The following is a 27,919-nucleotide window of genomic DNA, read 5'->3' as shown; positions in this document are numbered from 1 at the left end:
CAGTAAATTTGGTATCTGGACTCTGGGAGGCTAATGGTAGGTTTGCTTTCACATCGTTGGCTGCGTGTTCGGGAGCATGGTCATGCATGTCAACGTTCATAAGCCCGAAGATTTCCAGCACCACTGGCTAAAATGCAACCCCAAACCTTGACAGACTTCCTCCCCAAATTTAAATTTTAGATTTATTACTCCACAAAATCCTGCTGCCACTAATTTTCAGTCCAGTTCTTGGTAATTTGGCTTCCCTCAGCCTTTTCTCTCTGCTTATCCTCTACTTCAGTCTTTACACAATACACACCATGCTGAGATACACCAAGTTCTCAGCTAACTGCTCTTGGGGAATCACAATATTGGTGTAGAAATACTTTTTTTTTTCTTTTTTTTTATGGCTGTCAAACTGTGTTATCTTTGACATTTTTCATAAGACAATTATGTTTTTGTGTCATGCTGCTAGTGAAAAGTGCGTATATCAGGGATGTCAAACTCATTTTACACTGATGGCCACTGTGACCTCACATAGACTGGACCAATGAAACTTCACTGTCTGTCAGCGTGGAGAAGTTTAAGCACACATTTAATCCCTGAGATATCGTAATAAAAGAAAGTCCAGTTTCAACAGTATGACAGTACAACAGTACATAAATGCTGCTTCAGTAAATGAAAGAAATCTCTCAGCACGACTCTTTGGACTTAAATAGTAAGAAATAAATGTGTAAAAATAACAGAAAAAATTCTAGCAGCCCAATGAATGGACTGTCCTGTAAATATATATAAAAAAGATTTTGTTAATTCACAGAAAAACTTTAAAAAAAAAGAGTAAGATTTAAACTCTAGACCTGTGAGCCAAGACATACCCTCCTAACCGCCACGCAACCGTGCTGCCTTATTTGTATTGTTTATAAGAATATGGGTGAGTGGGTGAAAAAAGATGGAATAATGAATAAAAAAAACAAATCTTTTGTTTTTATTTTATTTTGAAGAGACTCAAAACCCCTCAATTCTCAATCGTACTGCGCAGTCGCGTGAGTCTGACGACATCGCGAACTAATTTTCGGTAGCTCATCGCACTTTCGGCAACAATGAAATGAAATTTCAGATAACGATATTTTGTTTAAATGCAGTTAATTTGAACTTATAAAAACAAAGAGTGTGTCGTTTTTATTTTTTTAATAATGGTACCGGAAGCCCGATGTTTTTTTTTGTTTTTTGTTTTTTAGCGAAAATACAAGTAGCAACAGTTAAGGAGATTCGCTTTCATTTTCCAGTGAGCTAACATGTGAGCACTTCAATGGAACAGGTAAGCTTTATACGTCAAAGAAAGTCCGTTTTAATTATCCTGAAAAAGAAAGGTCTAAAATAAACTGACCTAGCTTTGTTTACATTTCCGGCTTTTGCAGCTAGGCTGACGTACAAACTAAAATCGAGCATGTCCTCTGCCAATCACTGTCAGCACTCTTAGCCTCAGAATCAACAGACACAACAGACAGGTTTGTACAACATGTCAGCGTGCAGGAGGATGTTTTACTTGGTAAAGCACAGGAGCCTGTTGACGTATGTACGGAGAAATCTCACTACATGGTCTCCCGTTGGAGCTGCTTTCAATGCCAGACCTCACAGGAAACTGGACCTGTTACAGAAAAATGTGGTGTGTACTTTAAAAATGATCATAATAAAAAAAAAACTTACAAAACTGGCAGAATAACATTTACACTATAAAGGTAAGTCTTGCTTTAGTTGGTGGTGATAACTGTGCGTTTGTGTGTGGTTGCAGGGTTTGTTTGGAGTGCCAGAGCTGAGCTGTCCTGCAGGCTTTCAGGTGGCCACAGAGACAGCTCTGAAGAACACGGAGCGTCTGGTGGAGAAAGCCTGTTCTTCTTCTCCTGGAGTTCAGACAGTCCAGTGCTTTGACCAGCTCTCAGATGAACTGTGTAAAGTGGCCGATCTGGTGAGTTCAACGCACAAAAGTGTGCTAAACCTTTGTAGCAAAAGTGTAAATAAGGTCATATTATTCCCCACATAGCCAAGACCAGCCCTACTGACTAACAATGGGCTGTGAGGTCGCTTTCATGTTTGTGATTACATGAGCATGATGAGTACCATTCATAGAGAGTTTGCGGAATGGCTGCAATCACAACATTGTAGGGTGGTGAAAAGATGTACCCATGGTCTTTTTCTTTTCACGTAAATGTGTACATCCTCATCATTGAAAGAGTGGCCACTGGCCTCTATGTGTAAATTGACTGCGGAGTCCTAGCCTGACGCTTAGCCAGAGGTTGTTTGGTTTCCCCAAAGTCACGGCAAGCGTACACTGTGTTGCTCTGTTTGTGCCAGGGGACCTGATCCTTGGGGTGGACCAATCTTAGGCGTAGCTTTTTGTGTGTTTTGAAAGCCAAAGAGTCGTGATATTTTGAGACGGCGCGTCTCAGCTGTTCCAGTACTCTTGACACAAGGGATTAGAAGTGGTTTTTGCTTAAGCAGCAGTTGTGTCCCTGGCTGCTGTGTCTGTGGGGATGGTGTTCGCTCTGTTTGTGCTCCAGTCAAACCTTAAATACTGATCCATATGTGTTGGTTTACGATCAACACATCAACTTTTAAATGTTCCTCATTACTGATGGAAATCTTTTTCATATCCTTCTTGTTGAATTTGATGTGTTGGTCCACCGCGTTAATGTGATCAGTGAATTGTGTTATGTCGTGAGATTTGATTTTCACCGAGGTGTCATCCACATACCTGTACCTGACTCTGTGGCATTCCAGGGTAGGATAAGAGAGCCCTGTTTTCCATTTCCTCTATATACAGATTAGCCACGGTGGGTGAAAGTGGGGAACCCAGTGTATCTATGCTTCTGGCTGTGGACCTTTTATGTGAAGACTAAAGAAGTCACTTGAATGAGTGACAAAACATTTCTCCCACTGAAAATGCAAAGTCCAACAAAAGACCATTGTTTTAATCTCAACCTCCTAAAATTCAGTATGAGCAGAGATTGCTTGTTTTCTTGACAATCTTGTCAACAATAATCATTCTCCCTGTGAACAGGCAGACTTTATAAAAGTAGCTCACCCCGATCCAGCTTTCCGCGAGGCTGCTGAGAAGACGTGTATCGAGATCGGCACAGTCGTGGAGAAGTAAGAAGCGACCTATGTCGTTCATAGCTGCACAACACCAAGAACATATTTTTATACGCTGTCTCCAACGGTACGATACGGGTCATTTATGCTTCAGTTTGTGCCTGTGACAGATGTTGATGGTTTTTATGTTTCAGACTGAACACTAATGTTGAGTTATGCAAGAGCCTGAAGAATTTGCTGGACAACCCGGACATCGAGGCTCAGCTGGATCCTGATACAAGGTAATCTTACCTGGTTTTGTATCTGACCTGATTTATCCTTCATCTCATTATGAGATTATCTGATTGTTTATTTTGGCCTGTTGTGGCTTTTGTACATGTTTGCCTCTGCAGGCGAGTGGCAGACCTGTTCATGTTCGACTTTGAAATCAGTGGAATTCATCTAGATGACGCACTGGTGCGTTTTTATTAATGGAGTTAAACACGCGATGTAGGAAACAATACCTGAAGGCAACATAACGGTGATTGTGCTTGGTGCTTTTTCACCCTGCAGAGGAAAGAGGCGGTTGCTCTTCATGTGAAGTTGCTGGATCTAAACAACGAGTTCCTGGTCGGCTCCCACATGCCGAACAGGATCGCCAGGTCTGCGATTCCCGAGCACCTACATCTGAACTTTGCAACAGAAGGAAGCTTCATTCAAATCGGGGGACTGCATGCAGATTCCCCCAATGACTTGGTAGGCATTTACTGTGGCTCAGCAAACGTTTCTCTCTTCTGCCCAGAAGGTGGCGCCTCTGCCACGTCTCAGCGCACAACATAGGCTTTGGGTGCCGGTTATGAGAAACACTAAACCTGTGAGAGCTCAAATCTTTAGTCAAGCAGCTGTTGTTGTTTTTTTGTTTGTTTGTTTTTATCATATTTAATCTAATTTTATACTGGGTAGCAGTATGAAATGGTTTTAAAAAATTAGATCTGCAAACTTTGAGTAATCTTAAAATGACTTTCTGACAGTTGTGTTGTACCATTGTAGAATTTAAGCATGCTAAACTATTTTCTTTAAGCTTGAGATGAAAGAGAACAAAGGAAAGAAAAAAAAAAGAATAAATTTTAACATCTTCTGCTTGAAAACAGAGTTAGTGTTTTATCTAGCCGTCTACCTCTGACCCTGCAAAGATCAGCAGCCTAGTTGTTATGCTATTTTAACAATTCTAGATTTTGTCATGAATTTTCCTTCTTCCTCTTCCACTTGTGTAGGTGCGAGAAATCGCCTACAGGATTTATCTCTATCCCAACGCAGAGCTGATGGGGTGTTTGGAAGAGCTGCTGAAATGCAGATACAAACTGGCCACACTGGTGGGCTACGAGTCCTTCGGACACAGAGCCCTAAAGGGGACAATGGCCAAAACCCCAGGTTACTACACCTCTCTGGGGTTTTTCTCACAGTCGGGACATTTTCATTATTCAGCACTGTCAATATTTTGTGCCTTTGAGAACTATTCTCGGGAGGTTTACACGCTGCATTTTTGTTTTTATCCCTCTTTGCAGAGACAGTGATGAGCTTTCTTCAGCTGTTAACAGACAAGCTGTCAGACAGGTACAGCTTTCCATGTTTTTCATAATAAAAATCCACTGATCAGCTATTTCAGTTTGGCAGGTTGAATCATCAGCACGAGCTGATTTATGTTTTTGTTGCCTTTGGTGTAAAGGCTTCATTAAATCGGTGCTTCCCCTCGAGGTTAACCATGAGTTATTAGGCTATTTAAGATGTTTCCCAAAGATCCACAATTACTGAAACGAGTGACCCTTTAATTTGTTTTGTCATACATGCGAATATGAGTTTGATCATTTGCACAATGATGCATTTTTAGAAAACCTTTGTGTTCCTCTTTTTGTGTGGGATGCATTCTCTGTGTGCTTAGATTTCTTCAAACAGTCCAAAAATATGCAATTCAGGTGGACTGGGAGAGTCTAAATTACCCACAGGTATGAATGTGAGCCTGTTAGCCTGGCAGCCTGTCCAGGGTGTTTCCCTGCCTTCAGCCAAATGCATGCTGGGATTGGCTCTGGCCCCCGTTGACCCTGAGTAGAGATAGGTGGGTAAAAAGCAGGAATGAACGCCTCGAGTCATCACGCTAATAACTTGTTTGGTGCTTCTCTTTCAGAACAGCAAAAGACTTTAAGATGATGAGAGACATGAAGAAGAAACTCAGCCCTCGACATTCTGTGGGTGATTTTTATTTTTTTAATGTGCAAGAATATTTTTGCCAACTACACAACATTACACTCACCGTTACACATTTCTCTCTATGCTGTTATGCCTTAAAGCAATTAATACTGATTACACAATATTATATTTTAACTCCTGTAAGTTGATTCTGATTTAGAGTTACGATGAGTTCTGTGTTTTCTGACAGGAGCTCATGCCCTGGGATCATCCATACCTCAGCGGTGTCTTGCGTGCTGAAAGGTGAGATTTAGCTTTTATGAAACATATTTTTCAGCTTGCTGTCACTTGATAGTCATTCACATGTTTGTAATTCCATATTGCTTCACAGCGGCAGCTCTTATTACGTCCCACTTCTTCATCAAGTGTTGCTTTTTACAAAAGGTGTTAGGAGAGACGCATGGGAGTAAACTTCAGGTCTGATTTTCAGTCTAATCGACCTCCTTTTTTTTTTCTTTTTTTTTGTAACCCAATGGCTTCTTATGACTTGATGATCTAATCAGCCAATCACATGGCAGCTACTCACTGCAATCAGGCATGTAGACACGGTCATGATGAGCATCAGAGTGGGAAAGAAGGAGGATTTAACAACATTGTGGGTGTCAGATGGTCTGCTCTCAAAAACGCTAAAGTTGAACATGGCGATAACTTTACTGTACTCAAGGGACCCCCACAGTCATCAGATCTCAATGCAGTACCCAGTATCAGCAAGGCAGATGTAACTAAATGAAAACAAATGAAGTTGGACTAAAAATAAAGACTTGGAATTGTATTAAAAATTGTATTAAAAAAACAGGCGTCGATGCGTGATAGAAAGCATGTGCTGGCAAACCGTCCTGGATGTCACCCATGGCGTGGAACTTAAATAAACTGTGGTCGTCTTTGGCATTCAGCAAATTCAAGAAGCCATAAGTTTCACTATTATTAGTTTTTCTTTTCAGGCAGCACGGTGGTTAGCACTGTTGCCGCACAGCAAGCAGGTCCTGAGTTCAATTTCTGTGTGGAGTTTGCATGTTCTCCCCGTGTCTGCGTGGGTTCTCTCCGGGTACTCCGGCTTCCTCCCACCGTCCAAAGACATGCAGCTTGTGGGGATAGGTTAATTGGATAATCCAAATTGTCACTAGGTGTGAATGTGAGTGCGAATGGTTGTCTGTCCCTGTGTGTTGGCCCTGCGACAGACTGGCGACCTGTCCAGGGTGTACCCTGCCTCTCGCCCTATGACAGCTGGGATAGGCTCCAGGCCCCCCGCGACCCTGAAAAGGACAAGCGGAAGCAAATGGATGGATGGATAGTTTTTCTTTTCACTTTCCTTAACATTTAGTGTTTTAAACACTAAATAAATACATTTTTATACAATTTAAAAAAAAAAAAGCCAGATATACAAATGCGATACAAATTAAAAGTCGTCAATGGAAACACATTTTTAAGATGGTTCAATGAAATCATAAATGTGAAATAAAAACAATTTCACATTTCAGGCTTTAAAGGGTTAATGAGCTGCACTTTACAGAGCAAAGGCTAATTATATGTTGAGTCTGGGGAGGCATTAGGTAACTCTTTATTGCAGACATTAGTGATCTGTCAGGTGTTCTTTGAACTTAAGCAGCTACTAAGTTTTCTTGAAACTTGGACTTGATGTGTCTTTACAGATTTTCTGAGGAGGAGTGGGGTCTGTGCTCTCCTTCCTCATGCTGCCAGTCCTCTGGGACTGGTCCATCCGTCCTCTTCCGTTTATCCTTGTCAGGGTCATGGGGTGGGGTTAGAGGCTATCCCAGTTACCATAGGGCGAGAGGCAGGGCACACCATGGATAGGTTGCCCGCCTGACCCAAGGCTAACACAGAGAGACAGACAACCATTCGCACTCACGTTCACACTTATGGACAATTTAGAATGACAGGTTAACCTAACGGCACTAGGCGCATGTCTTTGGACTGAGGGAGGAAGCTGGAGTACCCGGAGAGAAACCACGCAATGACAGGGAGCCACCATGCTGCCTAAAAATTGATGTGGCATTTAAAAAAAGAAAAGCCCTTTTCGGTGTATGACGGCGAGGAAAGGAACAGCCACTCTTACATGCTCACATTATGTTAATTCCTCCCACTGAGGCTCTTTCGTCACAATCACAGGTTTTTTTGTTTCTCTCAGTCACTCATTTTCTTTTTATCGGTGCTTTTCCAGCAGTACCAGCTCGAACCGGTGTGTGTTCAGACCCTGCTGAAACAGGGACTAGAGCTTGTGTGTGGTAAACACAGCTAGTAGCTGTGTTCAGCAGTGGCCTGTTATTCATCACTGATAATATATGGATGTGGTGTTCTAGCTAAACAACCGTTTTGGCTCGGTGGTCTTTATCTTTGATGCCTTATAAGCAGCATGAATGAAAGGAGCCATTTTAAGCATGGGTGGCCAAACCTGAGCCCTGGCACTGTGGTGGCTTTGCCCTGCCAGCTGAGCTCACATATGAGTGATAGTCAGGATCCGTTTTCTTTTTTTCTTAGCTAGTCAAGTGAGCAACCTGCAGCTAAACGTATACAGAAATATGTGCTGGTTCAAAAGTGGGCAAGCGTTTCATCTGGGCTTCAAGTTCTGGTTCATTAATTTAAAAAAAGGGCCTTTTGGGCTATTTTGACAGTGTAAAAAATATAAATTTTGAAGTCCCACTGCTGATCTTCCTGTTTTAGAAGATGCACATGATTCCTATTTGTTGTTTTTATGTACTTTGTTGGATCACGGTGCTGAAGGTCACATCTCCTTCTTTCATTGATATGTTCTGATTTGTCACGGCAGGTACAACATAGAGCCCAGTCTGTACAGTCCCTACTTGTCTCTTGGTTCCTGTATGGAGGGTTTGAACAATCTCTTCTCTCAGCTGTACGGCGTCTCCCTCATGTCTGAACAACCCAGAGCTGGAGAGGTCTGGAGCGAGGACGTCCGCAAACTGGTAACTCATTATTAGTGAGGAAAAAAGGTTCGCTTGTGTGGAATAGTCTGTGCCAAGCGCTAATCCTCGGACCATTTTTAAAGATCCAAGTTTCAGATGCTGTGTCTGTGTGCAGTTATTGGGTGATTACATCACTGTGCGTGCATTTCTCCAGGCTGTGGTCCATGAGACGGAGGGATTGCTGGGATACATCTACTGTGACTTTTTCCACCGGCAAGATAAACCTCATCAGGTATGAGCACACACTCATCGACGTACTCGAGATTTTAAAGTATCTCTTCCTTCTTTGAAATGTGGTTAACCATTCCCAAACGAGTTTTGTAAAATGTGGATTAAAAACAGAAAAGCCACATTTTATTCACACTCGAACATCGAAACCATATTTTAACATAGATGTTTAAACTTAGACTAATTCATGAAAAGGCAACATTTCAAGTAAAGTTGGGCCTGGGGCAGCGAAAGGATGGAAAACTAAATGCTACTAAAGGGAAACAGCTGGAGGAACATTTTGCAACCAGTTAGATTAATTGACAACAGGTCAGAGTTTCACAGAAGTAAAGATGAGCAGAGGTTCACCAATCTGCAAAAAACTGTCTACAAATTATGGGAGAACTTCAGAATAATGTTCAACATCAATGTCTCTTAATCGACATAATATCAAAACATTCAGAGAATTCTTTGTGCAGAAGGATGAAATTCAATACTGGATGCTCTTAAAATTAAACATTTTCTCTGTGTAAATTTTTTATTTCTATTGTGAGTAAAATTTGTTCATGAGATTTGCAAATCTCTACATTCTGTTTTGTTTTTTCACATTTTTAAAAGTGTCCCAACATTTTCTGAGTTTGTATTTAATTATGTTTTGGTAACGTCATTAGTATTTATCAGTATTATTTTCTATAGTAGCACTTTAGCCTCACTCCTCATTCTCCTCCCAGGACTGTCACTTCACCATCCGCGGTGGGCGCCAGTGCCAGGAAACTGGTCAGTACCAGTTGCCAGTCGTGGTGCTGATGCTGAGTCTGCCTCACCCTACCAAGGGCGCCCCCACCTTGCTCACTCCCGGCATGATGGAGAACCTTTTCCACGAGATGGGCCACGCTATGCACTCAATGCTGGGACGCACTCGCTACCAGCACGTGACAGGTGCGGAGTGACCCTTACAATGAGTAGGGCTCTTCAGTGGACCCTGGTTTGCTTGAGGATTTAGAGAAGTAATAATATTGGAACATTATGGCTTTGCATTTCCAAATGTCACAAGGTAGAATTACATAGATTGATACAGAGCTGTAGGAAGGGGTTATACATTACACTGTGGTGAATTGAACAAGGAAAGTAAGCCCCGAGGAGAGGGCAGATGATAGCTGGCTGCTAACGCTGTCATTTGATATGGTTTGGTTTGCAGATACCTTCAGTAGTAATTTAAGATCCCAAAGCCTTTATTTGAGCCTGACAACAGTATCTATTAACTGCACTGGAGGTTGTTTCTTTACTGGGCACAATGTTTAGACATGTTGGTAAAGTTTGTGTTGTGTAAATCTCATGACAGTTGCTCTTTTTCACCTCTGTTCTACACATCTATTCCTGCCATATGTGCTTTTGCTTACTTATTGATATTGCTGAGTGTCACAAGAGCACAAGGACTTGTATTGATTCTGACTTTTGGTTGGGGCTGTAAAGACTTTGGTTTCTCATTCTGGCTCACTTTTTCGTTTTTAACACTCTAAACATAAAAGCCAAAGCACTTAAGCAGCCAAGAATAAAGTCACCTATATCCTGCTTTGTTTTAAAGTCTCTCATCCCTTCTCTAGGAACCAGATGTGCAACTGATTTTGCTGAAGTCCCCTCCATCCTCATGGAATACTTTGCCACCGACTACCGAGTCATCAGCCAGTTTGCACGACACTATGAAACTGGACAGGTAAACCTTAAACACTCAAAACGATTTAAACTGAGGACAGATTTGAATCGATAAAGTACAGAAATATGTTCTGATGAAGTATTACGGTCATGGCATTGCCATTAAAATTTGCAGGATGAGCTTTGTAGCTTTAATCAGTTTTATCGTCTCTTTAGCCGCTACCCGAGAGTATGGTGGCTCGCTTGTGTGAGTCCAAAAAGGTGTGTGGAGCTGCAGACACCCAGTTGCAGGTAAGATTAATGTCTTTGCATGTACGTTGTCACAGAGCACGCAACAGCAGGAACCATCCATAACACATGTCAGCTAATTTATGATGCTTGTGTGGCACTATTTTAGTGTTACGCCCACCCCTAAGAAAAAAAACAACAACTGAAAATCTCATACTAACACCCGTGGTGCAAAAGTCATAAAAAACATTTAAAAAAAACCCTGAGGAGCTGATGTGATAAAGAACAGTCCTCCTCTGCTCATAAACAGCATCTGGTGGCTATGAAAGGTTTGGTTTTGTTTTTATCTTTTTGATTGGTTCCCATTCTGTTTTAGCCTTTATCACCTTTTTTTTTTAAATTTTATTAGGAAAGCTCTTGTTTTTGTGCTCCGTGCTTATCTGTTTTTCTTTACAAAGCTAAAACTGATTCAAACAAGACAACCACAAAACATGTTAAAAGTTTAATGGGCATTCATGTCCAATGGTGTGACATTAGTCACCATTTAACTCTATTTCTGCAGTTTAAGAGTTTGCACGTTGGTGATTGTTTTTGCTTTTTTTTTTTTCTTGCTGTGTAGATTTTCTATGCAGTCTTGGATCAGATCTACCACAGCGAACCACAGAACCGCTCTACCACAGAAATCCTGAAGGACATGCAGCAGAAATTCTACGGCTTGCCTTATGCGCCCAACACGGTACAGCCTGACCACCTTTTTTTTCCTTTCTCCCCCCGTGACTTATGGTCTCTGACGTCATGACTACAGGATAAAATACAAGCTTGGAAGTTGTTGATAATTTAGGGTTCTGTGCTCTTCTTTCGATACCCATTTAATGAGATCACAGAAACCTTTTAGTCTTTAACTTTCTACTCACTTCTCCTTTCTTATTCGCTGTCCTTCCTCTTTCTCTCACTGGTTTTTTATCTCTCACCCAGGCACAGCAGTGTTTAAAGGATTAAAGCTGTTTTTTGAAGGGCTGCTAAAATAACAAAGCAGGGGGATACTTTAAATGAACCCTCCCAGGGGGAAATATTTGAGCCTCTTCCTCCCTCCTCTTTAATGAAAAAAGTGCTTTATTCCCCCACTTTAGCAGCTGTGGGCTGAGGAGGATGAGGCCAGGAGACAGAAGGGAATCAAAAACAGTCATAATTTAGCCAGAAATGGCCTTCATACAGCATTTACTCAGGGCTGTAATTATGTGGGGTTGCCATCAGGAATAAAGATTACAGGACTGCTGTATATTCTGCCCGGACGACCGTGTCCCAGCCAGCGTTTCTCCTCACAGGAGTCCTCCCACTCCTCTGTACGTGCCTCGCTTTGTAGCTCCCTCTCCGGAGATTGCGGTTTATGTTATATAGTTTCCCACTGTCGCAGTCATTTCTCTTCAAGCTTTCAAGCCATACAGGAAGCTCTAACAGGCACTTTGCCTCCGTGTGCACAGCCACAACCACAAGCGAGATCGCTTTCCTCATTTGAACTGAGGGTGATTGCAGTACTTAAACGTCGAGTATTAGATCACGATTGGATCGGAGCAAGTGAAAACAGATTTGTTTAGATCCTTAAAATGTTCTTTTTTGTGTGGTTTACCCTCTGAATCCATCCCTGTCTGACTGCCTTCATGGAAACGCAGCTCAGGAAAAAGTTTCCGCAGTAAAGAGAAGTTTGGAGTGGCTAATGGGTTACGGAGAGCCACAGATTATAAACATTAGGGTGATGCTGACATGTGTATAGTTTATAGAGGAGGGCTATCAGTTCCCGCTGCGTACAGAGTGAGAGGATCAGCTGCGAGTAACACAGACCACATGCTCACTCTTGAGCTGAAGATAATATTTGGGAATAAGAGGCAGAAAGCGAGGTGTCCTGCTCGCTTTTGTTGACATTTCTCTAACTGCTAATCCGTGCCTTTAACACTTGCAATGCTGTCCCTTTTATTTCCCCAGAGGATGAGTCGGTGTGTATGCGACGGCTCACGTTCTTCTCACAAGTCGAGTTTGGAAAGGCCTAAAAATGTCTTTTAACTGACACTGAAGAGGAGCAGAGTAAAAAGCAAGGGCTTACTCAGTTTCCTTTTGTATGTGAGGATGAAAAGGATATCTTGCTGACATGTGACCCGCTCGCACTGTCTCAGAAAAGCTGACGATAATCATTTGATGTGAGACGAAGGGATTGAAAACAAAGAGAAGCTTGGAAGCCTGATAATCAAGGCACTTTGTGATGAGTACTTAAAGCATCCTGTCAGAGGCTGCGACATATTACCAAACAGTTTTTCAGTAGCAGAACATCAGCAGTCAGGAAGCACAGAGGAATCAAAGAGCCTCCGAATTAAAACAAATTAAAGCAGGCTTTTTGTAATTTTCTGGATGTGTTATCGCATTTGTTAGCGCGGCCTACATTTTCTATTTCATAGCACTTGAAAGAGCTGATCCGAGCTCCTGTATTTGTGTTCCTGCTTCTCTAACCCACACTTTCCTGAGCCGTGACTCCTCTCAGGAGTGCTATCGACTCTTATTAAAGTCACTACAGCCCTGAGGAGTCTTGTCAAGTCAACACAGGAGTGTTTTTCATGCTGTTGAGCGACCGCGCTTAGGTCAGCAGACACAGCACCTCTCAAAAAGCAGTTGTTTTAGAGCTTACAACCTACAGTGCTCTTTGTCTTATTTTTTTACATTTATATCCCTTTATTATTCAAATTTCTGAAAAAAAGATGAACCTTTTTATGTTAAAGGTGATGTATAGCATCAGTAGGTTTTTAAATATCTTCTCACAAACGTGAGTTTAATAGATGTTTCCCAGCATAAAGAATTTAAGATTTTTTTTATCCACACTAATGAGTTATTTGGCTTTTTGCTGGAGAACATGTACCTTGATGTCAGACGATCCTTTGGAAGCTTCTTGGGCACCAGTCTGCAAGCACATCCCTCAGTTTCATGATTATTTCACTTTAATTGGAGTTCAAATCTTTAACGTGTATGAAGTCTGCTTCCCCCCCATGTGGATGTGCAAGGAGGTGTCTGCAGTCTGTTATGTTTTGTTAACAACAGCAGCTGCTGCCTTTTCTAGCAGGCTGAATGTTTGAATGTTTGCCAGCTGAATTTCCCAGTGTCGCCGTTTTCAGAGATCATAAAGGAGCTCGTCTTTATAGATATGGAGAAGCTCCCCTTCAGGCAACAACATGGGAGAAAAGGAGCGAACGGGGCTTTCTAGCTGTTAGGAATTTCCATGTTTTGTCCGTTTTATAAAAGGACCTGACAGGATGTGATTTAATGTTTGTCAAAGATGTTTATGTGTGTAATATCATCAGTGAAGATGACATAGGCAGCTCAAAAGATTGAGAATGTTTGGCGTATTTATGAGTCTGCTTTCTGTTAATATCTACTGACGTGTTGTTTTCACCTCGTCGGTCTGTAGTCAGGGTGTAGTCATTGCAAAATCTGGTCCTGAGTCACTGACTGAAGCAGGCGTTACCACAAACGCCTCTGAAGTACTTTGGCAGGTGTTTATGTGTCTGACTGTCTGGATGTTTCAGAGCAGGTTGTGTCAACATGAAGGGCTGGATATTAAAGGGTGAAGTAATGAGATTAGAAATATGAGCTGAACTGAGTGCAGACACGAAAAGATGTAAAGTTAGATTATAGCTAGGTTGTCCAAGATTGCTCGATTACACCTTGGTTATTTCAAATATGACTGTTTTAAAGACATCAAACTGTTTGGTGTTTGGCCTTTTATCACCTCAGTGTTTATACAGGAACCCTTTAAAATGTCTCCCTAAACGAGACAAACAGATGATTTTTCTGTCGGCGATAGACAGCAGTACTTTGTAGATGCTTTGTTCTACCGTGACATACCGAATATCTGCGTAAAGCTCGTCTTCTCTTCTTACTAAAACAGTTGACATTTTGTCTCTTATTTTGGCACTAATGGTGACGGAGGAGTTATGGTCATTTAAAGAGCACTTGTGAGATGTGCATGCTGCCAGGCCGTAGGGTAACCTCACTCTATCCTTTTTATTTTACCCATTTTTATTTGTTTTGGTGTAAGGTGCCCAATCTTCATGATTTAGTTTTTGAATACGAATGATTTTTTCATTTTTAAATTTGATGGAGTGTGTGAATAGCTACAAAAAATCTGCTGTTTTTACTCATTAGCAGATTTTAAAGTAATCTGTCCGGCGCAACAGTCGCGTGTCACCTTGGATACGGTGACACACGACAGATGCTGTTAGGAAAGTTGCAGCCGTGTGGGTTTAGCTTAGAGTTAGCTTTGTGAGGATTGGCTTCGCTGTCTTTAAAGTGATATAGTTGTTTATTTTCTTTGTTCAATGTTCATTTTCTTCTTAAGGCATGGCAGCTGAGATTCAGCCACCTGATTGGGTACGGGGCCAAGTACTACTCCTACCTCATGTCACGTGCGGTGGCCTCGATGGTGTGGAAACAATGCTTCATAGAGGATCCTTTAAACAGGTGAGACCAAAGCTTAACATACTGTTAAATTAGAGAATGAATATGTATGTATGTATGTATGTATGTATGTATGTATATATGTATATATATATATATACATATAATATATATATATATATTATATATATATATATATAATTAATATATATAATTATAATAATATATAGAAATATAAATAAGTCTCATAAATCTCATATCTCAAAACCCCAGTCATAAATCTAACCAATCACTGCATATATATGTGTGTGTGTATATGTATATGTGTGTGTATGTATACATATACGAGCTGAATTATAGGGAAAACTGTCTTATACGGCCATAATCTCAAAGGGATGTAATGTTGAACTTTACCATCAGAGCTTTCGCTGAGTTAAAGATGTTTTTAATAGAGAGAACCGAATAGAGGAATTATTTTTGTAGGGAGGCAGATATTTAACTGGACACATGGTTCATTATTTATAAGGGCAATAAATACTAAATTGGCTGAAATGAGGAGTCCTCCTAACAATGACTACATTACCCTGAAACTGAAGTACAGGTGGTGAAGAGTTGCAGAAACATAGTTCATATCATCTGTATCAAAGCCCTGGCTTTAATGTGAATGTGGCATCTGCTGTGATTCACGGACACACACCAGCATCCACATTACCAGATCCTCCTCTATCTAAAGTAGGGCTGCCCAATCCCAGTCCTCGAGAGCTACTATCCTGCAGCTTTTAGATGCATCCCTACTCCAACACAGCTGAATCAAATGGTTTGATTACCTCTTCAGCATGCCATCATGTTTGGCAAAGGCCTGATAACGAGCCATTCATTTGATTCGGGTGTGTGGCTCTCGAGGGCCGGGATTGGGCACCCCTGATCTAAAGCATTTGCCCCTGGACAAGCAAAGCAATAAGGTTCTGTTGTGGAAAACCAGCCGTTAATCGTATCAGCATCGCATTGAGCCCTGCAGCAGTTTCACTTCTTTTTGTTTCCCTTTCTGTCTGTCTGTCCCCCTGGCCTCCTTTACCTCGTCTCGGTAACACCTGCAGTTGTCAGATCTCTGTTGTTTTTATCACCTGTCTGTTGTTTACAGACAACTTAGCAGACTTGGCCCTGGGCTCCCAGTGGCAGCAGCAGTGATGGAGGGGTTGACAGGTGAATACAGGTGTCTGTAACCTTATCTCTTTCTCTTCCCTGCCTGTCTTCCATCTTGGTTTCTTTCTCAGGGAAATGGGTGAGCGGTACCGACGGGAGATGTTGGCCCACGGAGGAGCTAAGGAGCCCATGCTGATGGTGGAGGGTAGGTTCAATCTTTTTGTCACAAATACTGATAGAATATCATGTTTGCCCACAAACATCTGTAAAGCGCCGTTCTGTGCCAACAGTTTGAGGTTTCGCCACAGTTCATCTCCAGGTTTCCTCCCAGATTATGGAGTTGTCAGTCCATTGGCGTCTTGCCCCATGAATTTTTTTTAATAAAAAGGGTGTGTCTAATTACTGCAGGTTGTGCCGCAAAATTTGTTTTGACTTGCTGGACAGCCGAGAGTGTGACTCCTGCTTGGATTTGTTGTTTTTCTTTTCTCATATGAAGCAGAAAAGGCGTCCTCACTTAAAAGAAAGATGGAAGCTGCTGATCCAGCTGCTGTTGTTTCAGGTGGTCACAGCTACCACTGTTATGGTTTGTTGCACTCTGCGCTTTAGATTCCACCGTGGTACATGCTTACTAACACACCTCCCAAGGTCTCTTATCTTTGTTTACAGGAGCTTTGTCAGCCCAAAGCCTGTCCTGCTCTCGGCGAGCTCACTCTGCGGCAGTTACACAGTGCCCCTTGCTAGTCCAGCCCTTATTTGATCTGCTTTTAAAGGTTAACTAAAGAAGATAATTAAAAAGATAACGATATGGCTCCTAGTGCTTTTTGTGTACACAGGCGATCATGAAGGAGGGAAAGACCGAAATGTTTGATTATAGGTTTGAGTGCTTAACGCTGCTGACTCTGCAGGGCTGAAAACACAGACTTTTTTGTTTCAGATCAAACAAACTCAAATATTCCAGTAACTATTCAATAGATTCATCGTTCTCAGTAAATCTTCAGGATTTCTGTGACTCAATTTTCTTGTTGTAACACCATGACATTCACATTCCTTTTGTTTGATTATTGGCACCAAATGGATCAATTTATGACGAATGTGTCACAGCAAACGTAATCATTTTGGTGATCTGGTTACTTTTATCCAATCCCCACATAAGGTCAAATGTCAGCGGCCTCTCACAGTGGTACATGGGACTCCTGTTACGTTGCGAGTGCACCAACTAAACTGGCAGTGTCTTTGCTTACGGTTTTTACTGCTGATGTATCCGTATGGATGTGGTTGAAATTGCAGCAGCGTATTATGTGACCAACGCAGCATTAACAGGAATGGCTACTCAACCGTTGGGTCTCCAGCTATCTGTGTCCCTGTCGCAGCGTACAGTAAGGCCTTACCAAGCTGCATTTATGGGTGAAACCCACAGACACTCATATTCTGATTAATGCCAAGTAACGTGTTAATAAAACTAGAATTTCACTCACCAAAACTGAAGCACACACTTGTGGGATGGTGTGTACCACAGAGCAAGTCATTATATTAGTCAGATAACCTATTAAAATGATCCCAACAGCACCAGTAGCACACACATACAGCAGAGAGGTCCTTTATAAATGGATGATGCTAGCAGACAGGACCTCTAAATCAGCGTGGTCACGCCCCTAACTGATTTATTCAAGCAAATATTTAAAATTTAAAAAATCATCCCACGCGGAATTGCTACGGAAATTATCCATAGAGGCAAAAACATTTTTATACCAGTCTTTAAATATGCTTTTCAAGACTGGTGAAATAAGTTTAATTTAATACGGGAGTCTGTGGGAAGGAGCCTACGTTTGGATGCTGCCTCAAGTGGCACCTAGAGGAACTGCAGTTTTCGCCATTGTTGCATTGACTTCATTTTTAATCTCAGGAGGTTACTCCTTGGAACATAAGTGTCTTTGAGAGTATAGCCGGACACAAGGCAAGCTAAGTATATGCTTTATTAATTTATTAACAATTAGTAAGGAATAAAAATGCATGAAAGGGTTTAAAGTTTCACCACCCTACAATTTACTGTCTTTTTAGTGCTGATTAGCCGTCGTTAGCATGCTAATCCCAATTCGAGATGGCTAATGATTAGCATGTTAGCGCTCGTTTTTATTTTAAATATGCTGATATTTGAGGTATAAAAATTAGTGACAAGCTGGGCTAAAAAATCATCAAACTGCAGTTGTAGTAGAAACGATCCTTGCTTAGGAGTGGAACTGGGCCTATGTGATGATGTCCAGGAGCAGTTTCCTTTTATTACTTGAAGTAATCACACAGAAGTCACATTTTTGAGTGTATGAAATTTCCCCCATATCAGAAAAAAATCTGTGTAATGTGCTTTCAAGGAGTTTGGGTAGTTGAGCTTCATCAAGGAAGAAACCTTTCACATTAAAGCACAAACAGGGTGTTGGAAGAGGGTGGACTTGAACTGCAAATCAAACGCATGCTTCTTTCTTTCCTTCTACACCCCTCCTCCAGCAGTTGCTGTGGCCTGTCTGGACAGGACAAAAGTGGAGAAGGTGAGAAGATAGAGACACAGATAGAAAGATAGTGATATCGGGTAACGTTTAGGAGCGTACTGTAAATCTCTCCCTCAGGGTCACCCCCTCCCTCCTCCACTGGATTGTTCCTGTGACAGCTCCAAACAGGGCTGCACCCACACTCTGAAATGAAAACCACCATTGGATCAGATCCTTGCTGTAAGATCTGTTGTCCAATTGACTGTTGCTTAACTTACAATTTTTGCTTTTATGGTTTTCTTTGTAGCGAATGCTACTCTAGTTATAGTCCAAAGCCCTGCGTGAGGCAGAGTTTTAATGGTGGTTTTTATCGCTCTGGCTGCAAGTCACAGGGGAAGGAAGGCTCTAAAAAACGTCTCCTCTGGGAATAATGATTAACCCAGCGATTGCATTGTCTGACAGAAGATGCAGATCAAATGAAAGAGCCTTGGGAGGGCTAGATGGTAGATCCACTCTCACATTTTTTGGCAGCCTGTCCATTGTGTGCACCTGCATTTATAATAATTTTATAATAATACATTTTTTTCCTTGTCTGGAGAAATGCTTCAGCTAAAGCAGAAACTCTCTGCAGTTTAAAGAACCCTCATTGAGCCACCTCACCATTTTGATGAAAAACTACAAAACATCGGCACATGTGCTGAAATATTTAAGTTTCCACAGCCTTTGCTGAAGGGTTGATGGGTTCATAGCAGACATCCTGAAATCTTATTGAGGAATGGAAAATTGATTTGAAGTGAATTAGAATGGCTCTTTTTATGTCCTTAGCGGGGATTAGGCCAGCAGAGACCAGAACACTAGAGGAAGGAGACAGAATCCAGATCCAACCCATTACACATAATCCTTTCAAACAAAGAGCCTTGTAAATGGAGGTGTGTATCATTTCCCTGCTTATCCCCCTTAGGTGAGGTGGTAGAAGGGGCATAAGGGCACACGGGGAACCGGAGCAGACCTGGAAAGGCCAATCAGAGGCCAGTCTTTATCTGGATGCCTCCCTGCCTGCTCCTGGATGTTTCCCAGGAAAAGATGGTGTTGAAATGTAAACCCAGGTATTAAATTCATTGCGGCAGCATCACTGCAGTGAGAGAGAGAGAGTGAAAGCCGATCGACTGGCTAAACTGAACCTTGGGTCCTCCTACAGAGAGGGCTTTCATGGCCCAGGCTGTTCCCATAGTCTCAAACACTGAGCACAGAAAATGGATCTACTCGGGCTCTGTAGCAGGGACTCGGGACCTCGTTCGTTCTTTGTCTGGGGGAAGCGTGACTGAATAGTTCTTATGACTGCTTGTACAATCAGTAATAAACCCCGAGGCGGGGTGCTTTGTACAATCCCACAGCACTTGTGAGACAGTGATGCATAGTTCTGTCTGAAGTCGAGGAGAGGATTGGATAAACCTCATAGTCCAGATGTTAAGCTGCAAAAGGCATAATTTACAGCCCGTACTTGAGTCAGACTCAATGTTTGATCAGGTAAATGTTTAACTCGGGGGACTTTCCAAAATTGTCCTGAATTCTTACTTTAAGTCTGTGTCAGATGGGATGTGATGGCTAACTGAAGTGCGAGTTCAAGAAAATTAAATTCTGTTTTTGCGCAGCAAGGGTGGACAATGGATTTTGTTTGGAGGACATTTTATGACAAACCATAAAGTGCAGGAAGAGCCTGTGCTGAGAGTAACTTACTTTGCTTTTCATCACATCTGTCTGCTTTTTGGCTTTTTATTTTCTCTGCCCGACCCTCCTTGGGGGGCCCTGACCCGCAGATATACGAGTTACCGAAGTTATTACGATTCACCCTGAGCGGGGACATAAATATGTTCAATAAATTTTATGGTAATCCATCCAAAAGCTGCAAAGTAAATTGCATGGGAGCCATGAGCATTTGTATTATCCATCAAACATTTATTTAAATACTACACAGTAGAAGTGACCTGCAGCAGGTCACAGGATTCATGCTCGGAGGACCAGAAATGGCAGTGTGTCATGGCCATCCAAACAATGGCGGCTGAGGTATTTCAGTTTGGACTAAAGTGGTGGACCCACCGCAGACCCGTCTGTCTGCATAAACACACTTAAAAATTTTTTTAGAATGACTCGATGCATTAAGCTGAATAAATCTGCTTGATGCAACTTTTTACGTAAGTGTTGCTTTGGAAAAATTATGAAGAGGTTGTGTTGTGTTGATGTTCCTTTTTTGTGTGTGTGTGTGTGTGTGTGTGTGTGTGCGTGCGTGCGTGCGTGCGCTTACTCAACAAAGAGCCTCCCAGTGCAGTGTTTGTCATCACCCTTGTCTTGCTTGCTTTCTGGGCCTGTCTTAAGTGCGGTTTGTAGAAAAAGCTTCCTGAACTTCAAAGCTGTAATTACAGAGGCGGCGAGCCCCCGGGCCTGCCTGCAGGTCTGACAGACGTAGCTACTTTTCACACCGTGACAAGTTTGGAATAGTTATGAGAATCGGCTACTGAAGCAGCAAGTACCTTAAGATTTGTGAAAACGGTGTCAAACACTTCCGGGGGAATACGAGGCGGCAGAGGAGACGGGGCTAGTTATCGCACGCTCCAGTTTGTGCACATTTCCTACGTAGCACAGTGCTGCCTCAGAGTTGTAACTGGCCTTCAAAAGAAGCCTATTAAATTGTGAAGTACCAAAAATACAAGCTATAACAAGGAGTTAAGGTCAATATGTTTTTATGAAAAAGTTTCAGTTTTTTCAGTAATGTTAAAGTGTCTGTTGTGTGTTCTGTGAGGGAACCACGAATGCCATTCATGGCCTGTTTGAAGGGGACAAATTAAATGTGTTATTTTGCAAGAATAAATAAATAAGATGAGACACCCTTTTTTTTAAATGTATTTATTTATTTTGCTTTCTCAAATCATGGAGGTCATCAGACAGACTTTATCCATGCCATCCAAACTTCTGTTATTCATTTATTTATTTGTTTTTAGTCAGCATCTCAGATCTTTGATAAATTCATCCAGCAGTAGCTGCAGGCTGGACTGCAATTTTAGAGCACTTGTACTAAATTCATGTCCCCTGAGCTGTCATTACCCAGACTCAGAGCTGCTAGCCAGCCATAGTGGCCTTCGTTGGACTGATACCCATCGCCCACCACCCTTTGAGTAAATAGCCTGGCTTTTCTTTGTTGTTTATCTATTTACTGATGTGAAATGTAAAATCCCAGTGTAATTTAAAGATTTTACCATGAGGCTGGACCCACGTCAGGACGTCTTTATATCTGAGGATGTCATTTCAGGGAGCTGAAAAGATTTTGCCCTTGAAAGGTTTTTTGGGTTTGTTTTTTTTGTTTTGTTTTTTTTGGCATTTTGTGCTGATAGCTGGTGACATAAGCGGAAAAACCAGGGGCTATTGTAGGGCTGGGCGATATGACCCAAAATTCATATCTCGATATTTTTTAGCTGGATGGCGATATAAGATATATATCTCGATATTTTTTTTTTAAGCCATAAAGTAAGAACAAAAAGAGAGTTCTTAGTCAAAGCTGTGTCCCAGATGTCACACAGGCACTTTTATTAACATACAGCACAGATGTACATGAAAAATTACTCAAAAATAAATTATGAGCATTCATTAAATAATAATGCTCCATAAATAAAAGAAAACAAGGTTGTTTTTGTGCTAAACAAAGAGCTCACAATTGTGCAGTCAAAATGTAAACTAAAAGACGCTGAGCGTAATAACAAAGACAGACAGATTTCACAGCTGCTCTGTTCCCAAGTTTTACTGTGTGACTGATAGCCTGGAGTTTGAAATCCGCTTCATAACCACGTCTCTTACAGGTGCCATTTATGGTCCTTATACACACACAATATGGTAATATTACGTTGATGCACAGTACGTATCACTCCGCGAAGCTCCTCGGTAGCCGTAATGCGCCGACAATCGATCAAGCGGTGCAGCTCCGTAGCTTAGCAAAGTCGTACTCAAACATTTTTGACAGATTGCTGAGCGCCGTGTACCACATAAAATCGGTTCGCGGCCATCAAGCACAACCAGAAGTAATACATAAGGCGCACTATCAACTTTTGAGAGAATGAAAGGATTTTAGGGTTAGCGCTGTTAGTGCGGTTAGCTCGTTAGCATGTTTAGCTAGTTAGCACGTTGACGCCGTCCAGCCCCACGCATGGGGCGATGCGCAGTAACTCGTTAACGGAGATTTGCCTTGTCCATCTTGTCGCTGCCTGCACGTGAAGCGATGGGGGAGGAGGGGGAGTTGTCTTCAGTGAAGGAGAGGCGGAGTAACGTTGCGTAGAGACAAAAGTGGACGAAAGAGAGGCAAACTTGCGGCTCCACAACTATAATTATAACGTAACATAGACTATATCGATATAAAGGATATTGTCACATCTTATATCTCGTATAAAAATATATCGATATGTTTTAAAAACTCGATATATCGCCCAGCTCTAGGCTATTGTACGCCAGCAATTTGCAGTGTTTTCCATCTCCCTGAGAACCACTGTCCTGTTTAAAGAAAACAGGAGGCAGTGGAAGTTGCGCTAAAGAAGAGGGTCTTCGAATGTTTGTACATCAGTTGGATAAATTGGGTGGGGTGGAGGAGGGGGACTTTTGATGTACCCTTGAGCAGGTAGTCAGTGGCCAGTTGGTCGATTGAGGCTCCAGTTCGTCTTTTAACATCCCAAAACTCCGTTGGCCAAGTTGGCTAATGATGCAAGCCCTGAGATGACTGTAATGATTAGAAGCCCCGCTCTTCAATAGCTGTGTCAGTGCCATTATGAATGGAAATGGAAACTCTTAAATACGAGATGACTCACACTGCAAAGGCTCTGTCCTCGGGCTGTACCAACAATGGGCACAAAGCACAGCCTATGTTTAGTTTGGCTCTGGTTTTTCCTTGGTGCTAAGCCAAGAGTAAGTGTACAGTTCTCCCCACCGTTTGTGACGCAGAGCCACTCGCACCGTGTCTGTTCCTCTGCGCTGCTGTCGTCGTGAGCCATGGGTACCTGGATGTAGTGTATTTTTAATGGATTAGTTTTATGTTTATGAGAACCCATCTGTTTGTTGGAAGACATAATTGCACACTGAGTACAATATTCAGTTTTTCTATTACATAACCTCCAAAATTACCGACTGTACCTTTTAATTACCCAGTGCTTCCATTCAGTGAAAACCATGAGCTGAGTAAAAAAAACATATTCAGTTGACATTTTGATACTTGTCTGTGAACTTCATCTCTTTTACAGTGTGGTGATTCCTCCCTGTGGGGGGGGTCTTTTGTGGCTCGGCCCCTCCTCCCTGTGTGTATGTATAAGGGCAGCTTCTGAGATCAGATACTCCTCCACAGTGTTGTTATGACTCTGAGGTTATCTGTGCATTCCTCTCCAACTCTCCCAGGGGTCGTGGCTGAGAAAATCTGTCCTCACTGTGTATTGTTTTGCTTGTTGTCATGTACCGTAAGAACTGTGTGCCAACACCACGAGCTGCTGCTGAGCAGCTAGCATGGGAACTGTTGTTTACCTGACTAAGTTCCTTCACAGATTGCACTTCCTTTTCCACCTTTAGCCCCCCCAACACACACACACACACACACACACACACACACACACACACACACACACACACACACACACACACACCACCAGCACCTGTGCATCTCTCATCAGTCTTGTAGAGTAAACTTTGCTTGTTTAACACCACAGAAACTTGTAAGTGGTCAGGCCCCTTTAAACACAGCAAGGAAATGAAATCTATGATAAAGTGACGGTGATGCTGCAGTATGTATGTATGTATGTATGGAGAGTTCAGCTCAGCAGCCCTTAGCTCTGTTTGCACACATGCTGTAAAAAATCAACCAAAGTAAACAAGTGCCATGTCAGGACATGTGCGTACCTCTGTGTCTGTTTCTCTGTTGATTTTTGTGCTGCATATTTGAGAAGTAAAGGGGGATTTGATTAGGTTAAGGCAGGAAAACTCTTCTGGGTTAAACTTGAGATTTTCAAAAGCATTTACGCAGCTATGAGAAGCCTGCGTGACGGACCACTGAGAGCTGCTAACAGGACTGTGGTCTTCGACTCATATTTCTCATCATTAATTGGAAAACTAAAGTCTCCATGAAAGAAAGTTGGGGCTTAAATTACAACGCTCACTTTGATCTGAGGTATAAATTCAGCATACTCTTTGTGAGCATCTAATAATGCATTTTGGTCTCTGCCTCAAACACGCCACAGTCAGCAGCGGTCAAAGGAGAAAACACCCTTCGGCTCTATAAACATGACTATCAGTTTATGGTTGGAGTCGTCTCTGTGATGTGGCTGCCGTGTTCACAGGGATCCCGGGGCCCTGCGGTTACAGTGTGTTAGGGACCCCTGTGTGATGGTATCTCGCGTTGTAGCCAAGGGGCAGGGTGCGACTGGTGGGTAAGGAGAGATGGCAATCCTGCTGAGTCAGAATCATGGTGGAAACAGCACAGACTCCTGTTTGTGTGTGTGTGTGTGTGTGTGTGTGTGTGTGTGTGTGTGTGTGTGTGTGTGTGTGTGTGTGACTGTCCACATCTTGATATCTGTCTACATTCAGGATCGCTGTGTGAAACTCTTTGCGACGCCATTCATGCGTGTCTGCAGACGTTCCTGTGTGTGTGTTCGTGCACTCAATGGAGGTGACCTATGCAGGAAAGACGGGGAGGGGGAGAGTGCCTATTTACATTGGCAGCTGCACAAGGGGAAATGAACTGACTTCAAAGCGGGCGTGCTGCTGAATTGTAAAGCGAGCTAGGGAGTCCTCAATGCATGAGCTGGCAGACAAGCTCTGAAAACACACAGACATTCCCAGAGCTCACTCTCAGCTCCACCGTCATATTTGCTCCACGACACTGGACACATTCTTGTGTAATCTATGTGAGTGAGACAGAGAATATAAAACATTGTAAATATACAGGAAATCTGCACATTTTGGTTACTTTAGTGCATATTCTGTGATGGACGTTATTACCAGCTGAGGCCTGTTAAGGTGTGAGTGTTTGAGCCCATTTTCTCAGTGTAAGTACTGTGTGAGGAGTAAAAAGTGCTGCACTACATCTGCAGTAGTTTAGGATGTGTTGAGGCGCTTTTGTGGTAAAATGTGGCGATGTCCTTAAATCTTCACTTCAAAATGCAGATGATGGTGAGCAACATTGCACTGGGAAAAATCCATTGTAGTGTTGAGGAAGAGAAGCTGGAATTTTAAAAAGTGCTGCAGCTGAAATCCATTAACCTAAAATGATTTTAGCTTAATTTGGGGAGAAAAAATGTAGCACTTGCTTCAAAGGATCTCAAAAAACAAAAGGTTTTTCTTTTCCTTTTTTATGATCACTCCTCTGACATCAGATTAAAAATATTTCAGCACTAAGGAAAGCATGAATGAAGTGAGATGGAGTGATTGAAAACAGCAAACTAATTCTGGTGCCACTCCTTGCAGCCTGCAAACACCCCCTAATGCCTGTGTGTGTGTGTGTGTGTGTGTGTGTGTGTGTGTGTGTGTGACAGGAATGCTGCAGAGACGGCCCACCATCGGGGACTTTGTGGACGCGCTCGTGTCTGAGCTCAACCCAAACTTTGAGACCTTCATCATGGACTCTGAGGGTTGAAGGCCAGTTTTGGCTACAAGGAAACGAACTTTATGAGGCAAAGATTGAGAGAACGCTGGAGAAATCAAAGACATGCCGTCATATTTCATAGTCACGGTTTCTAAAGATCTTCATGCTTTCTGCAAATGAACATAATGTATATTTAATATATTTGACATGTTCTCTTGCTGCACACAGTTAAAAAGTTAAAGAACCCTGAAACTGTTGTAAAACTTTTTCTTTTTTTTTTTTTTAACCATTTAAAGTTTAAAAAGTTTAACACTTTAAACTTTTGAAAGAATGAATAACAAAATGCAATCATTTTCACAGCTTATACCCCCAAAAGATCGTTCTGAGCTTGTGTAACAGCAGAACATTGTTTTGGTTTGGTTTTTTCCTGATCAAATCAGCATGAGGAAGAATACTTAATCCGTTCTTCCTGTCATGTGGACATTGTTTAGGCTTTAAATTAATACCGCTCCATCTGTTTTGTCTGTCAGGAGTTTGGGGAGGGGTGAAAAAGAAGAGCTTCAGCTTGTGAGTTTTTTACAGCACAATAGGAAAGATTTGGTCAGTTCTTATCATATTATTCATAAAAGCTGTTGCAACAGTATAAATCACAAAGCCACACAGTCTCTGGAAGTTTAAGAAGTTGTGCATATTTACAAAAACGCTCCACAGAGGTTGTTTGCATCTGTTCCAACAGTTTCACACTGTAGTCATCAGCTGGGCTCTGACTGCAGCTGCCTTTGCTTGCCTTGTGCCAGCTCCGAGATGCAGATTCACGTCGCTGTTGAAAGTGTAAACACGCCATCAGACAGGCGGAGCCTGAGCGAGCTGGGTGGCTCGAACCTCACAGAGGCTGCAAAACTGTGATTTGACAGTTATGTGGGTGTGATGTCTCTCCAACATTGCTTTGCTTTCAGATCTATTTCCAATTAAACCTGAAGCAAATTATATCAGCAGAGATTAAATGTAACTGAAGTGCAGCCCCAGTATTGATGTTAGTGTAATTTTAGGCATCAAAACAAGTTGACTTGTCACACTGAGTGCTACGCTGCCTGTACAGATGGATTTGGAAGAAACATAAGATGTTTAGATGAAATCATTCTTTAGTGATTTTTTTCCTGTGGTGATCAGCTGTCATATTTATAAAAAAAATTTTTAAATTAGAAGAATAGATGGCAATATACACTTACCTGTTAATCTGCTGGTTAACACAAAAAATCTGATCAGCCAGTTTCATGGCAGCACTCCATTCAGACTGGATCCTGCTGAAGTTCAAACTGAGCATCAGGATGGGGAATAAAGGTGAGTTATGTGACTTTGAACTGGTTTACAGAGACTCGTCTGACAAGAAAGATATCCAGTGAGTGGCAGCTCTCTGGATGAAAATGCCTTGATAATGTCAGAGGAGACAGAGTTGATAGGAAGGCAACAAGTAACTGTGCTCATCTGCATACTTTGGTTGTAACAACACGGGAACTTTGAAGCATATGGACTACAGGAGACCACACCAGGTGACACTCATCAGCTAAGAAGAGGACACTGAGGCTACAGTTCGCATTGGGATCACCAAAATTATATAATAAACTGGAAAATGTTGCCTGGTCTTATTATTACTGATTCTTTAGCAACATTCAGTTCAGTTCAATTTTATTCATACTGCCCCAAATTACAACAACAGTCACCTTGAGGCCCTACAATAATACAACAGAGAAAAACCCAACAATCATATGACTCCCTATGAGCAAACGCTGGTGCAAGTGGAAAGGAAAAACTCCCTTTTAACAGGAAGAAGCCTTTAGCAGAAGCAGGCTCAGGGAGGGGCGGCCATCTGCTGCAACCAGTTGGGGTGAGTGGAGGAAGACAGAACAAAAGATGTGCTATGAAAGGGAACCAGAGATTAA

General features: G+C 42.1%; 1 protein-coding gene across 2 annotated transcripts; it reads left to right on the top strand.

Annotated features, from left to right (window-relative positions):
- Nucleotides 1–1,146: 1,146 nt before the first annotated feature.
- Nucleotides 1,147–26,978, top strand: LOC102308070 (mitochondrial intermediate peptidase). 2 transcript variants are annotated; one of them, XM_005927340.3, is made up of 20 exons: nt 1,147–1,297; nt 1,398–1,645; nt 1,772–1,945; nt 3,038–3,126; nt 3,264–3,350; nt 3,462–3,525; nt 3,622–3,804; nt 4,323–4,479; nt 4,614–4,662; nt 5,231–5,291; nt 5,483–5,535; nt 8,078–8,231; nt 8,386–8,463; nt 9,170–9,377; nt 10,043–10,152; nt 10,308–10,382; nt 10,939–11,055; nt 14,698–14,819; nt 16,031–16,104; nt 25,930–26,978. In XM_005927340.3, exons 2-20 carry the CDS (start codon nt 1,499–1,501, stop codon nt 26,028–26,030), a joined length of 2,103 nt encoding a protein of 700 aa, XP_005927402.1. In that variant the 5' UTR covers nt 1,147–1,297; nt 1,398–1,498; the 3' UTR covers nt 26,031–26,978. The 2 variants fall into 2 exon arrangements, with proteins under 2 accessions (XP_005927402.1, XP_042078505.1); XM_042222571.1 differs by lacking the exon at nt 25,930–26,978 and adding an exon at nt 16,190–17,853.
- The last annotated feature ends 941 nt before the right edge of the window (nt 26,979–27,919 follow it).

Source organism: Haplochromis burtoni, unplaced genomic scaffold, assembly GCF_018398535.1.
Source record: "Haplochromis burtoni strain Fernald_Lab_line unplaced genomic scaffold, NCSU_Asbu1 Contig_88, whole genome shotgun sequence".
Taxonomy (NCBI): domain Eukaryota; kingdom Metazoa; phylum Chordata; class Actinopteri; order Cichliformes; family Cichlidae; genus Haplochromis; species Haplochromis burtoni.
The sequence above is the reverse complement of the archived record's forward strand: the minus strand, read 5'-3'. Positions and strand labels throughout refer to the sequence as shown.